We start from the raw sequence: 16,671 nt of genomic DNA on the forward strand, positions 1-16,671 counted from the left end.
CGCGTACCGCAAAAAAAAAAAAAAAAAAAAGAGCAAGAGCAGGGCCAGAGAAAACCTCCCTCCTCTGGCTTTCAAAGCCTTCAACAGTGAGAGGCCTCATAGGCTCTTTCCCACTAACAATTCAGATACCGTAGGTATAACAATGCCCATGGATCCCACAAGCCACCAATTAATCAAAATTTCAATCCTTCTCACATTTTTTCCTAGAGCTGCTGACAAATAGAAAAACCAAATGAGTTCACTTTTACAACCATCTTCGATCTCTGACAGTCCTAACAGGTGGTATGAGGAAGAAAATGGAGAGGCTGTAAACTCAAATGAGCGTTAGGATTGCCATTGTTGGCATTTGTGACCTGGAAAAACTCACTGTATGGGTTGGGGGAGGGGAGGGAACTGTGGTTAAAATCCAGGCTCAGGGACATAGTAACTATGTGAACATTAGTAAATTACTTAACATTTCTATGCCTCAGTTTTGTTATCTTTAAAATAGGAATAATCATATTACATAGTTCAAAGAGATGATGTAAGTCTTAACTCAGGAAATATATGCAAAGTACTCAGCACAGTGCCTGCCGATGGTCAAGTTGTCAATAAATGTTTACTACTATTATTATTATTATTATTGCATCCACGAAGACAAAATGTATGCTCTGGAAGCCAAAAGACGTGTTTGGAATGATGACCTTGGATTTACCAAAGCTGCTGAGTCACATGTGGATGGGTGGAATTCAGTTTAACCCTGTGATAACACAAATTTGGGTATCATTCAGTTAGCAGTTTCCCTTGCCTTGCAACAGTCCCTGTTTTCAGCTGTGGGACTGGCTGAATTTCTTATTTTCTGAGGGGGCAGGGGTATTAGAAAGTGACAGCCTCGAGACAGTTGGAGTTTAATTCAGCACATGATCATATATGTACAGTATAATTTCCATTGTTTTTAGTGATTTTTCAACCACTTAAAAAACACTGTTTTTCATTAACTTCATAAAAATGTGACTTCTTGTTGGCAATACTACCTTTTTGGGAGTCCACTTATTTCATTATGGGCGGGTCTTGTAAAGTAATCATCACTGAGGAACTGTTTGCCTGCACTCTCATGGGTACGTATGTGTTAAAAGGAGACAGAAGCAACTCACTGCACATTATAGCTTGGCTTATCCTCAACGTGATTTGGGAGTTCGGTTTGGTTTTGTTTGCTTTTGCTCCTAAGCATAATATTTTGGCTTTTAAAGCTTGCCTCTTGACAAGCCACTGCCTGTAGAGATTACAAGCGGTTGGAACTATTTCAGACTTGGCGTGTAGGCCCATTTCTTCTCCGTGTGAACAAGAAGTATCTGGGCCTGTCTGCCAGCCTTTGGAAAGCTTTCTTTACCTGGGACTTATTATTTGCGGAGGCAAGTTAACCTAAGCTGTTGGTGGCAACACAAAAGGGAGTAAATGAAGGCAGATGATGCCAAAAGTAAGCATTTTGCTTCAGACTCGTGCTCACCCTGGCAGGGACTGCAGCAGCTTCCTTACTCACCAAAAGTCCCGTCCTCTCCAGGGCCCAACAGAAGGACTACAGAGGGAGTCCTTTGAGTTGCTGATTACACTTGTTCTGAATGATTTACCAGTCCTACATACCTGCCTGGCTAATCTGGGAGCAGAATGTGCCCACGGGATGACAACTCCCATTCTCACCATAGCTGAGTTTCAGCTGGGGTGTAGTCTGGAGTTTCATCTTCATTTCTCTATTGCCCAACTAGTACTGAAGAAGTCACTGAAGCCCAAAAAGGATTTTTACTCTGTTAAGCAGGATCTTATTTCTGTGATACTAGAACTACAATGATGCATATAGAATTTGTTAAACAGGGGCAGCATTCCACATTAAAAACTAATATTTAGGATAAGTCTGATACACACATCAGAATCCACTTCTTCCCCATATTTTTTTATTTCATGATAGAGACAGGGAAGGATTTTATATTCCTAATTTCTAATTTTTAGTCTACTTTTGCAAAACCTAAATAATGAAACATGAAAAATTAGTACTGACTACTGGATGTAAGAAATGTGAGCCTATAAGCTTAAAACCAGATTCTGGAGCCAGACTGTCTGGGTTCAAATACTGACACCACCACTTATTAACTGTGCAATCCTGAATGAGTTACTTAACCTCTCTGTGCCTTGGTTTTCTTGACTGTGAAATGAGGAACACAGCCATTACATAGTATGAGATCAAGAAATATTTATCATGATTATTATCAGCTCATTTTAATCTTCTGGCATAACAGATGTGAGAAACAAAGAAAAACAACAACCTAAAAAAACAATTAAAAAACCTAAATCCAAACTATCATTTTGAAGTTATTCTCTCTCTACCACAAGAAAGAAAAAAAAAGTAACTGCATCTATACTAGTTTTAGTATAGATTCTCTACATTATTCTACAGGATAGTACCTCCAATTATAAAATTACATTTTATACTCTACTGATTATAGGATGAGTTAAAATCTTGGACATACTTTGTATTTGGCTCTATGTGTACGAGGGTAAGATAAGACACAAATCTCATGGACAAAGAATAAGTAAAGGTGGTTTCCAATACCTTTCCCTCTTATCCCACATGATTGAATTTTGGCAAGTTAAAATCTCCTTGGGTCCCAGTGTTCTCATCTGTAAAGTGAGAGGGTCCCTTTCAGTTCTAATAACAAACCAATAAACTATTTTCTAGACTGAGTCTTATATGGTCTGAGAGACTAGCAAAAATACTTTTAATGTTTGAACTTTTCTACAATTTTGTTCCCTCCTACCCACAAACATAATTGCTTCTAAGCTAATTATTACTAGAGTATGATAATAGGTTCACAGTAAAAAATGGTTATTCATTTCCTTTTGGATAGTGTGTTTTGAAGAGCCTTTTATTTTGTCTGTGAAGCACTTGTCACATGGCTTTTCCAAGTTTTTCTTTATAATTTAGTGGGATTATAAGAGCTCTCCATGATTTTCCCCATGAATCTCTAAATCCTATAAGGTAACATCAATTGGTTTAAGACTACTCACTCACACACCTTATATTATTCTCTTAGAAGGTTTAGAAAAGGAACTTTATGTAACTGAAAAATCCTTAAGAACAAGAAATTGGTGAAAATAAGTTGTTGAAAGGAGCTAACACACTCCTATTACTATCGCTAGCAAAATGATAATTAGCATCTTTAACTAGAGTAGTTCAAAGAGTATTTGTCCTTACGTGCTGAATGCATTATTTCTGAAGTCCATGTTACTTAAGATATACAAGAATACATAAATTCCAACAGTATACAATGGAATTAATCTGTTATAAAGAACTAATATACACACAATATGAAGAGAACAAAATTATGCTGTTTTTATAAACAACCTAATAAAATCTCATCAATAACTCTACGTAATCACTTGTGCAAAAGTCCTTTAGAAATGACAAGGTGCAATTCAAGTGTAAGGAATTCTCTGTTCTAGCACTAAGAGTTTAAATGCTTCACACTAACTGAATTGATACTTTCTTTTGAATTATCATACTGTGTATAATTCAAGTAGATTCCACCATGGCTCTCATCTTACTTCTTAGGACTGGGTGATTGAAAAGCACTGTGCTTACTTTAAAAAGTCACTAGCTCATTATTCTCTTTACAAATAATTCGGCATAGTGTTCTTTTATTTGGTGGATTACCATAATTTATCTGAAATACAATTTGATTTTTCAGAAATCTGATTTACAGAAAGCTTTTTAGGAGATGGCTGCTTTGTGAAACATGAAACATCTGACCTGACTTTACTCCTCTCCTAAGAAAACTGACTCCAAAGTTTAAAAACAAAAGCAAAAACAACACTGGTCAAATCACTGGGGTTAAAAGCCTCATCCTGGGCTTCCCTGGTGGCGAGGTGGTTGAGAGTCCGCCTGCTGATGCAGGGAACACGGGTTCGTGCCCCGGTCCGGGAGGATCCCACATGCCGCGGAGCGGCTGGGCCCGTGAGCCATGGCCGCTGAGCCTGCGGGTCCGGAGCCTGCGCTCCGCAACGGGAGAGGCCACAACAGTGAGAGGCCCGTGTACCGCAAAAAAAAAAGGCTCATCCTGCTAAGTTTTGAAGACTTTTCTGAGTCTCTTCTGCATTTCCATCCTGGATCCAAAAGAAATCATGAACTGAGTTGGGCATGGTGCCCATTTTATAACCTGGTAATGACTAAATGTAACTGAAACAACACTAATTGGAAAATAATCTTCTTTTAAACTAAATGTTTTGATACATTGCACCATTCAAATATTAGCCCTGAAGAAAGATGAGATTTTTATAGTACTCTGGATTTCATTTGTTCAGTTGATCAAATTCCAGTCTATGGCTTCTGCTATGATACAAAAGAAAAGGATGATCAAAGTCTGAGATGGCTGCTTATTTGTGGTGTACACACTATGGTGAGATTTATGAGATGAACAATAAATTAGTTAAAATTTTACAGTTAAAGATTAAAATATATTCTTGCTCCTACATACTTTATATTTTTCTAGATAAATATTACAGGTTCAACTTCTTACTGATTCAAAAGACTGGGGAAAAGACATACTAAGCATTTATACAAACACTTCCAAGTGGAAACACTACTCAGAAAAATAAATTTTACAATAAAACACTAAAGTGGTAGCAAAATAAATTTTAACTAGAATCCAAAAGTTAGGGAAATAAATCTCATTTACTTACAAGTTGGCTTTGGTCTTGGAGGAAATTTGGTCCGGGTAACAGCCAAAATTATGAAAATAGTAACTGGCCAGAAAATCAAGACAAGTGTCCAAAGCTGCAAAGTAATGATAGAAAAAAAATGTTAATTATATTGCTAAACCAAAACACCTGACAAGAAGTACATTATACTATAAAATTCCAACACAAGCCAGATATTTGCCTGAAAATATTATTAATAAGAAAGGAATGAGAGAGTTTTAAAAATGCAAGAAACCCTGAAATAAACACAAGAAGGATTTTTCCAGCTTTAAAATCTTAAAATAACCTTCTGAAGCCCCCTGTCCAGTCACTTTTCATGACTGTCCCAAGAATGATGCTCTTCAAATTTAAGTATGATCAGGAACTTCCTAACTTGAAAATCTTTTAGAGCTTCCCAGTTGTTTGCTGGATAAGGCTCAACATGCTAAACAGAGCATATAAAACCCAACCTAATTTCAACCAAGATGTATCTCACCACTTCCAATATTAGCATTCTATGCTCAGGCATAAAGATTAGCGTGTGACATTGGCTAATGGCTCAATAAACATTGTTGAACAAATGAATGAATGAATGGTTGAGTCAACAAGTAAAAGAGTAAACAGAAACTTAAAGTTCTATGCAACCCCCTCCAAACCACTATAAATAGTATCTTGTGTCTGCTTCTATTATAGAACTTATACTCTTTTTATCAACATATCTTTTTTTTGGCTTGGCTCATGAAATAAACTGGTAATTCTTTTATGGCAAAAACAGTGTCTAATTCATCCCTGAATTTCCACTGGTATAGAACAGAGGTTCAATAAATGTATATTACATTGAAATTTCTATTAGAGAATTTCACTGAAAGACACTTCAGGAGTGGCTTTCCTCCCCATGTAAACATGATGCAGTTCATAAGACACTATCTGCTTCATATTTTACATACCTATAAAATTGGTTCCATAGCAGTGAAAAACATGTGTTCACAAGAACATTAACTGTGCCTATAGTTAAACTATGTTTCTATCTGATTATGCAGTCAGACTTGTTCTCATTCTTCCCCCATTTTTCAGAGACGATTTGCTTCTGCCAAATCTCAAACTACTGCCTGGGGCTCTTCAATGCTCCAAAACAATCTAGACCCATTCAACTATTGATCCTTATGTAACTCCCAACCTAAATTTTCCATGAAAATCTCCATGTGTCTCTATCAGCACTGATCTCCTTGCTGGCAGATCTGTCACCAAATTCTTAGACTTTAGGTTCAAGGGCAAGTTTTAGAAAATGGAGGAAGTTGACTGTCAATCTGGGGAATCCTAAGGTACTCAGTTTAACCACAGCTTAAAAGCTCCCAGACAGGCTCAACAGTCTAATCTATAGAAGCACTTCCCAAGCATTAATGTGTGTACGAAATCACCTAAGGATCTTGTAAACACATAGATTCAGATTCAGTAGATCTGTGGCTGGCCGGAGGTACTGTATCTCTTTCTAACAAGCTCCAGGTAGGTGAAGCTGATGCTTCTGTCCATGGTCCACACATAAAAGAGAGGAATTCTAAATGCACACCACCCTACCTAACTAGCAGGACTGTTTACAGTCTTGGAATATTTTTGTTGCAAATTTCCTTTGAGATCTTCTAATGCACAGAATTCTGGGCATTTCTAAACTTGGACAGGAAAAAAAGATCACATTTTTATTTCCTCCAGCTTATGACTCTTTAGTATTTCCGTTAATGATGAATATAGGCTAGGAACCACAATGTTATTAGAAGTACCTGTGAAGTGAGAGAGTGGCATGGACATATATACACTACCAAACGTAGGGTGGATAGCTAGTGGGAAGCAGCCGCATAGCACAGGGAGATGAGCTAGGTGGTTTGTGACCACCTAGAGGGGTGGGATAGGGAGGGTGGGAGGGAGGGAGACGCAAGAGGGAAGAGATATGGGAACATATGTATATGTATAACTGATTCACTTTGTTGTAAAGCAGAAACTAACACACTATTGTAAAGCAATTATACTCCAATAAAGATGTTAAAAAAAAAAAAAAGTACCTGTGGCTTTGTCACTAATAGAAACCACAGATATTTTCAAATCATATTAGTGTTGTTGCAGATACCTTAAAGTGCTGTTTATACTCATCACAGCATTAAAATTATAGTAGCCATGGATTCACCTTTATTTATTTATTTAATGACAGAATAAACATGCATTACCACATCATAAACTTGCTTTTCGATACCTTAATAACTAAATTTCAATATAATTGGTTTTATTTGTAATTGTATTTATTTCACTGATTTAAGAACATTATTCTTAGAAGGGCCATAGGCTTCACCAGGCTGTCAAAGACATCCATAGCACAGAAGAGGCTAAGAAGCCTTGATCTGATCCAACTCCCTTTTTTATTCTCTGGGTTGCAGAGGGTTAGCATAACTTATCCAAAGTTACATACCCAGTTGGAAAGCAGAGCAGGGGACAAGGATGTGAACACCAAGATACTTAAGACAGCATTAAAAAAAAAATCATGCTGCTCCGAGGAATACAAAATACGAAAGTACTACAGAAAGTGTATTGGAAAAACATGCGTGTTATGAAAATATAAGATGTGTTATTATTCTAGCCTAATCTCTGAGATATTTGAAAATTAGAGTCTGTTCTTCAAAGATCCTATATACAAGGTACAATTTTTATTCTATGTGACTCATTTGAAATGTAGACTATAAGGAATTAAGGTTAAAAATATTTAATGTTTGTGGATTTATTGGTTTTATATTTGAAGCCATAGTTATCCTTTTAAAAATGTATTCATCTGAGTAGGTTCAGGGCCCCATAGCTACTTCTAGGAACATCTATTCATTTTTCATAGCAACCTCATGAGAATTCAGTGAGCAACTGAGATCAGTTACACCAACACAAATGTACATTTGCATTCAAATAAAGAACATATGTCATGGGAGAGCTTTAAGTTATCTTTTGGTTGATATAATTTTATGGTTTCATGCGGATGTTTTGGTAACGTTGAAATTAATTTTAGACATGATTTAGATCCAAATAAAAATGGAGTATCAGAGTAGTTTAAGGCACCCTGTTTTAGGTAAAATCCACCGCAAGCCCATAAACAATCTATTATCACAAGATTTCCCCCAGGATTTTAGGTCAGAGAGGTTTGGAGAACATTTCTGCATACAGCACTTTAGAAGGATAATAAATCCAAAGCCCTCCACACTGTGATCTCAGGAACCTTAAGGTTGACAAGTTAATCACAAAAGCAAGAAATAAAATTTAAATTTTCACAGCAGCAGGATTGCTCTCAACACCATTCTAAATATTATCAGAAACAACCTAGAAGCAAATGCAATGTCAAGGATCCAAATATTAAACCGATGACCCATGACTTTTTTTGTTTGTTTGGAGAAAAGGCTAAAATATTGATTTTACATATACAGACATTGGGGCTACTTGAAAATTTTGGGAAAAATAGTTTTTAAGAGTTTCATATTTTTGCTAATATTTTAATTATCTCACACGTGTCTCTATACTTCACTTGCATTCCATACTCCCTGCATTCTTGACATCTAAGGGCATAAGCACACTGAGTAATTTACAGTTCCTTAGTGGGCCATGGCATTTGTCTCTTTTTATTTCTCCAGAGTTTATTTGCTATTGAGATGTCCCCTTCTGTTCGCTTTCTCTTCACTTTCCCCTTTCTGAAAAATTCAGTGCCCAAAATCCCTTAGGTGGGGCAGCAAGGTAAGTTCACATTAGGACTCGGGGCACCACAATGACACAGTGAGGGAGGTGGGTCCTTAGCAAGGTGGAGAGGATATCCACAGTGCAGCAGCCAGACATGGGGCGACAGGACCCAAATCGGGTAAGGAGGCTGTCTGTGCAGGGCAAGGAGCAGGTGATTGGTTTCATATAGGAAGGTTGATTAAAAGTAAATATATCCCACGTTAGAGGAGCCGGGCTTTTCACTATCCATCAGAGAAATTATAAACATGATAAAGGGCGAAACTAGAATGAACCCGGTAGTGTTGGGTTACAATTAAAGATATGGCTATGAACTGCTGGTTCATGAAATATAGCGATAAATGTGTGTGTATAACTTCTTTCTTTCTTTCCAGTCCCACAAGTTGTTTCTGCCTCATTGTGTACTTTCTCTGTCCCAGCCCTGAAACTACCCATTTTTTTCAAGAAACACTAGCTTCTTTCAGTGGATGAGAGCTAAGTGTGCTTGTTGCTATTAGGGTATTGCCATTTCCAAGCTTGAACAGAGCTACAGAATATACGTAGAATGTATGCAGACACAGAGATACTTGGATACATACATACATACATACATACATACATACATAGAAAGAAATAGGTAGGTAGGTAGACCAATAGACAGAAGAACACTAGATATACTGCTCAGAGAATCTCAGAGAATGATGGGGACACATTAATAAAACACAGATACCTGCAAATGACCATAACTGAGCATCAAATTTGACCCACTGGCCAAAATTAAACATTAAAGACATTATGTTAATAAAAGAGTATATCTAACTGAATAAATTAGGAATCCATGAGTCTATGTAAATATAAACAAATGTATAAGGAAACAGATAAATTGAAAGTTTAATGAGGAATGCAATATGTAGTTGGTCTCAAAGTATTTCCCCATAAAATGAGACAAATTGACATCATGCACCACCTGATGTGATGCAATATGAAGAACAGAGAATCACTTCTGTGGTATTCCTTCCAGAGGTAAATAACCTGAGTGTCTACTAAATGAATACATTACAAAACAACAGATACCCTACAAAACAACTGGTCTTGAATGTTCAAAATGTGTCAGGGTCATTAAAGTCAAGGAAAGACTACCAAACTGTTACAGACTGAAGGAAACTAAGGACATGAAAACTAGACACAGAACATGACTGGACTATTTTTCTATAAGGACATGATTGGGAGAATTGGTGAATCTTGAATTGGATCTAAGGATTTGATGGTGGTATTGGGTTATATTGGAGGATTTCCTTGTTTGTGAAATATGCACACTAAAGTATCTGAGGTAATGGGGCACCAATCTCAACTAGCTCTAGAAAAAAATATATTTGTACTGTTCGTGCAACTTTTCCTTAAATTTGAAACTATTTTAAAATTAAAAAATTTTAAATTATTTTAAAAGTAATTCTTTTTGAAAATCCAGAACCAATTTTTAAAAGGCAGAAAAAGAGGGGCTTCCCTGGTGGCGCAGTGGTTAAGAATCCACCTGCCAATGCAGGGGACACAGGTTCGAGCCCTGGTCCGGGAAGATCCCACATGCCACGGAGAAACTAAGCCTGTGCGCCACAACTACTGAGCCTGAGCTCTAGAGCCCACAAGCCACAACTTCCGAGCCCACATGCCACAACTACTGAAGCCTGCATGCCTAGAGCCCGTGCTCCGCAACAAGAGAAGCCACAACAATGAGAAGCCCGCGCACCACAACGAAGAGTAGCTCCTGTTCACCGCAACTAGAGAAAGCCAGTGCACATCAACGAAGACGCCCGTGCCCCGCAACAAGAGAAGCCACAACAATGAGAAGCCCGCGCACCACAACGAAGAGTAGCTCCTGTTCACCGCAACTAGAGAAAGCCAGTGCACATCAACGAAGACCCAACTCAGCCAAAAAATAACTAATTAATTAACTAAATCTATTAAAAATTTTAAAAATAAATAAAAGACAGCAAAAGAGAAGAGGACCAAGAAAAGAGATTTAAAGAAAAAGAAACATGTTTTCTATCTAGGAACTCTATCCTGTTGCACAATGCAGGTGATAAGTTTTGGAGAATTAATGATGATGACAGGACACACTTCAGTGGCCTTGAAGTCAGTGAGGTCATCCACTCAAAATTCTAGGTTTAATTCTTAAGAAATTCCTTGAATGAACCAAATGTAAATTCACTCCAAAATTTCCATTCACTACAAGATCTGTAGTACTTTTTAACTCAATTGAATTACCTAGTAACATTTGCCTCTGCATTTGCTGAGAACTATGGTTTCAAATCTCTGAAAACCTTTCAAATCTAATTTTCTGAAAAATCTTGGCAGAGCACATAATTTCAACATTAAGTCATTCACACTTCATTACTTTGTTAGAACCCTTTATTCTAATTATTGTTAGTACACCTGATTCCATTTGTGGCCATCGTTTTTATTATGTTCTTATTTTCATTGAAAGTAAATAAGAAAATAAGATACAGGTGAACTTGAAATCAATGTATTACTATACATTTAAAAATTTGAGAAACTACTACTATTTGAATGCCTGTAAGTAGGATATTCACTCTCTAGTCTTAATCATAAATGTCCTCATTTCCTACTGTCTATGCTTGTCCCACTTCACACAGTTACATTACCTGTCTTGCCCTTACAGATATTTGAGTTTGTATCCCTTGCACTAGAGTGGTTTGAAGTTAGTTATGTCTGAAATGAATAATACTGAATATCAGTACAATTTCCAGATTTCAATGGGGATTCTTCTCCTTAACTCTGAAAATAAATAAAAGTAAAATGTTTAGGATGAAGATTCTCCATTTCCCTCCATGAAACCACAGTCTTGGAGAGTCTTACGGAAACTTACAGTTTAACATACACTATAGTAATCATTCATAGAAGGCTTATACATTCATTAACACAATAAAAAATTATTGAGCACCTACTGTGTACCAGGCACTGAGGATAGAACAATTAAAATTTTCAGTCTTTTGAAGAAGGGAAACATGAAAAAAAAATTATCACCAAATGTAATAGATAATGCTAAGATATAGGAAGTCAAGAGTGTGAAAGGAAGATACAGCAAGGGGAGCTGAATCTAAAGGTAAAAGATGAAAAACGGTCAGGCAGAAGAAAGGATATGTGTGTTGGATAGAATATGAGAAAGAAGTGCGAGTCTTTCAAGCAGGGGAAACATATGGGTGAAGACCCACAAATGGGAAAGAGGGTGGAATATTCCAGGAAAAGAAATAAGTCCAGAATGACTGGTACATGAAAAGTCAGGGAAAACATCTCTGCAATATGGTTATGCAGCCTGTACTTGAATGTTTCTGGTGACTAGAAGTTCAATATTTCACGAGACTTCTTCATTATTGGACAACTCACACTGTCCGATTTTTTTGCTCATATCAAGGTGATATCTTCCTTCCCTTTCCATTCACTACAAGATCTGTAGTACTTTTTAACTCAATTGAATTACCTAGTAACATTTGCCTCTGCATTTGCTGAGAACTATGGTTTCAAATCTCTGAAAACCTTTCAAATCTAATTTTCTGAAAAATCTTGGCAGAGCACATAATTTCAACATTAAGTCATTCACACTTCATTACTTTGTTAGAACCCTTTATTCTAATTATTGTTAGTACACCTGATTCCATTTGTGGCCATCGTTTTTATTATGTTCTTATTTTCATTGAAAGTAAATAAGAAAATAAGATACAGGTGAACTTGAAATCAATGTATTACTATACATTTAAAAATTTGAGAAACTACTACTATTTGAATGCCTGTAAGTAGGATATTCACTCTCTAGTCTTAATCATAAATGTCCTCATTTCCTACTGTCTATGCTTGTCCCACTTCACACAGTTACATTACCTGTCTTGCCCTTACAGATATTTGAGTTTGTATCCCTTGCACTAGAGTGGTTTGAAGTTAGTTATGTCTGAAATGAATAATACTGAATATCAGTACAATTTCCAGATTTCAATGGGGATTCTTCTCCTTAACTCTGAAAATAAATAAAAGTAAAATGTTTAGGATGAAGATTCTCCATTTCCCTCCATGAAACCACAGTCTTGGAGAGTCTTACGGAAACTTACAGTTTAACATACACTATAGTAATCATTCATAGAAGGCTTATACATTCATTAACACAATAAAAAATTATTGAGCACCTACTGTGTACCAGGCACTGAGGATAGAACAATTAAAATTTTCAGTCTTTTGAAGAAGGGAAACATGAAAAAAAAATTATCACCAAATGTAATAGATAATGCTAAGATATAGGAAGTCAAGAGTGTGAAAGGAAGATACAGCAAGGGGAGCTGAATCTAAAGGTAAAAGATGAAAAACGGTCAGGCAGAAGAAAGGATATGTGTGTTGGATAGAATATGAGAAAGAAGTGCGAGTCTTTCAAGCAGGGGAAACATATGGGTGAAGACCCACAAATGGGAAAGAGGGTGGAATATTCCAGGAAAAGAAATAAGTCCAGAATGACTGGTACATGAAAAGTCAGGGAAAACATCTCTGCAATATGGTTATGCAGCCTGTACTTGAATGTTTCTGGTGACTAGAAGTTCAATATTTCACAAGACTTCTTCATTATTGGACAACTCACACTGTCCGATTTTTTTGCTCATATCAAGGTGATATCTTCCTTCCCATGACTAACACTTATTTGTCTTACTTTGGCTTCCCCTCCGGCAGGAGAATTCTACAAGTATTTGAATAGAGACAAAGTCCTCTCTCCTCTTGGGTACCAATGCAAGTTCCTTCAGCAATTCCCTGTTAAATATGATTTCAAAATATCTTCCCCAGGGTGAATTCTTGTTGTCAAGTGGTTTTCTTAAAATTAATATCAAAATTCAATAAAGTACTCCAAATGATAATAGCTAATATTTGACTGCTGAGAATGTGCAAGGTGCTACGTTCAACACTTAACATGCACAATCTCATTTAATATAGTCACCTCATTTCCTCTTACAGATGGGAAATTAGAATCTTAAAGAGACTAAATAAGCCTTCATTCCATAAGCCACTAAATGCTAAAGCTGATATTTGGACCCAGGGAGCCTGACTTCAGCACCTGCACAGTTAACCACTAAGTTTTATAGCCAAACCACTACAGAATAGATTAATAGCTCCCTTTGATTGCAATACCACACTTTTATTAGTTCAGCCTATGACAGCACTGAAAGTCATTTAAAGGTCAAGCTGTAACCTAGAATCATAAATTTTTATTACAAACCTGAAAATAAAAATCGCCCAAACTTTCCTATATAAAGTATACAGTCTTTTTCTTCCTCTTCTATTCCTTCCTTATTGCATATTGTCTATTAAGTCAAAGGTGACTGTTACTTGGTGTTAACAAGGGGATTCCAAGGTTCATATTCAGAAGTAAGAGTGTGATACTTTCGATGTGAAATAAACCTTAGTTTCACCCCCAAAACAAGGAAACAAAAGTGGTACAAAAGTTCTGCTAATTGGGCTTTCTGCTAGTGAACACTATCATCTACATAAATAACCCATCTAAAAACTGGGATCAAGACAATGTTCTGAAATCCATATTTGTAGATTATAATACAATTTGAAGACTGGTAAACCTTCTATGATGTTTATGAAAATAACACATTTTTATTGGGCTTTACGCTAATTTATTTCTCTATTGCTTCCACTTCTAAAACATCTTTATCTCATTTACCTTTTGCTTGACTAAACTAATAAAATGTGCATGTCTGCTATGAGCCAGGCACCGTAATGAACAAGTAGATACAAATTTTTTGAACAATTAAAAGGGCTTAAGGGAGTAAATGGTACAGATCCAGAAGAGGTAAAAGGGCCTGGAACATTTGACGGTGTAGTTGAGTGACTTGTGCAAGAATGAATTCATTTTAATCTGATTTAGAATTAAATTTGAAATTCGAGTTTAATTCTAAATTGTTTTAATCAAAAAATTATTTTGATGCATGGACCAACCTGTTCCAAAATTTTCAAGTTAAGTCTTCCTTTTTCTTTAGCCATTGTGAGGGAAAATTAAATGAGCAAGGTGAGGATTGGGGAGGAAGTGTCAAATTTGATCCAGTTTTAGAAGTTTATCAAGTTGTAGGAATATCTATGATAGAAAAACTAGGTCTATCATCAACTGAGCTAAAGTGTGATCCACCAGCTAAATAGTTACAATAGAAAATAAATAGTTGAAGTTAATTTTCCTTCTTTAGGTCATAAGTCTGGAATTAGATTCCACTTCTATAGAGACTTATAGTCACTTCTCGATATGCCTATTTAGAATCCATCTTCTTTTTTTTTTTAATTTATTTATTTATTTTATATTTATTTTTGGCTGTGTTGGGTCTTTGTTTCTGTGCGAGGGCTTTCTCCAGTTGCGGTGAGCGGGGGCCACTCTTCATCGCAGTGTGCGGGCCTCTCACTGTCGCGGCCTCTCCCGTTGCGGAGCACAGGCTCCAGACGCGCAGGCTCAGTAGTTGTGGCTCACGGGTCTAGCCACTCCGCGGCATGTGGGGTCTTCCCGGACTGGGGCACGAACCCGTGTCCCCTGCACTGGCAGGCGGATTCCTAACCACTGTGCCACCAGAGAAGCCCACCTTCTTAATGAAAGATAAATTCTTATCTTGCAGTATCTAATCTTTAAGCCTTCAGTGCCTTTGCTGTCCCAGGACTCTGTTTCCTGTCATTAACTAGCATCTCATTAGGTGAGCCTCCCTGTTGCTAACCATCTCAGGTGGAACGTATGCTCATTTTTCCATTATTTTTTAGAGTTAAATTACAAGCCCAGCAGGGTAGCAACTGCATCTAATTGATTTTCTCTATTGCCTAACATTTCTGTTGGCGCCTAATGTATTTTTTCACACTCCTCTAGTATTCATTTTTTGCAATATAATTGAGAATTGGTATTACCACTAATATTGAAAAACAGCAATATCTAAGGCCTCCTTAGCGAATATTATCTCTTTGTTGATGGGCTGAACTCTGAGCAGGGATTAGAGAATACTGGGAAAGGAAAGTCAACTTAGGAGCAATAGAGAAGCAGCAGGAGGTAATGGAAAGAAGAGATCCATTTTTGGTAAAATATAACTTTGTGTTTTTAAACTCACTACGGGACTCTGGACAAGTACCTTGAGCTCTCAGAGGCCCTGTAAAATCAAGGCAGTTAGATAATCTCAAAGAGTTCAGAATTCTGACATTTGATTTTACACAAAAGAGAGAAACATTAACTCTAAGAACAATTTTGAGGAAAGTCACCTCAAAAATTAAAAATCCTGCCTTCCCTTTTTTGCAGCCAGGTCAACATGTAGCTTATTCCATTGTTATTTTACTTCATAGACTGCCTAGTTGTTTAAAATTGTTTTTTCACTTTCTAGTCTAGTATATACTTTTATAATAAAATTCCTCAGTAATCCCCACTCAACTTTAATAATTTTACTATATTTTTTTTTCTTGTTTTGCGTCCCCATTTATAGACTCCTAACTTCTTCCTCTATACACTGTCCTTCCTACTGCCTTGCTCTGTGACTGACTCCCTTGAAAACAAAATGGAAGAGGATGGCATGGAGGTGATACTAGCATTTTTCTTTAACATTGACTAATGACTATACATTTCCAGTGTCACACAACTTAATTTCTATTTTCCTGGGTATAAAAGTATATTTTTTAAGTGCCATATTCATAACAATTACAAAGATAGAGATAAAAATACTTGCATTTTAAATAACTGCTTGATGGATGACAAAGTCCAGTTCCTATACAAAGACTTTGTCCTCTCCTCCAATTTATATACCCCTTCTTTTCATGTTCTGTCTTCTAATTTGTCTATATTTTTTTTTCACAATTTAAAAACATTTATCTCCTTTTAGATTTTTTTAATCCTAACTTTCCAACCTCTTGATTTTCTCATTCTTCCCTCTTAAGTAACACTGGCACACATATATCCCTTCCACCTGTGTCCGTAAGTCCTCTCTTCCAGTACCAAGACATAGGATTGGCTCTAGGCAAAACTATGAGGAAATACACCTTTCTGTGCCCTCTACCTCTCCACTTAAAATTGTCTTTCCTTCTCCTTTTGGCATCACCATTTTCTTTTTTTTTTTTTAAACATCTTTATTGGAGTATAACTGTTTTACAATGGTGTGTTAGTTTCTGCTTTACAACAAAGTGAATCAGTTATACATATACATATATTCCCGTATCTCTTCCCTC

General features: G+C 36.6%; 1 protein-coding gene across 2 annotated transcripts in view; it reads right to left on the reverse strand.

Moving 5' to 3' along the window:
- The window catches only part of ABCA12 (ATP binding cassette subfamily A member 12), a 191,964-nt gene that overhangs the window by 167,927 nt on the left and 7,366 nt on the right, over positions 1–16,671 (reverse strand). For both annotated transcript variants that reach the window (XM_024124681.3, XM_024124680.3), the window contains exon 2: positions 4,711–4,804. In XM_024124681.3, coding sequence (XP_023980449.1) covers positions 4,711–4,804 — 94 coding nt within the window. The remainder of the gene's footprint in view (positions 1–4,710; positions 4,805–16,671) is intronic.

The sequence above is a fragment of the Physeter macrocephalus genome, chromosome 2 (assembly GCF_002837175.3).
Source record: "Physeter macrocephalus isolate SW-GA chromosome 2, ASM283717v5, whole genome shotgun sequence".
NCBI classification, from domain to species: Eukaryota; Metazoa; Chordata; class Mammalia; order Artiodactyla; family Physeteridae; genus Physeter; species Physeter macrocephalus.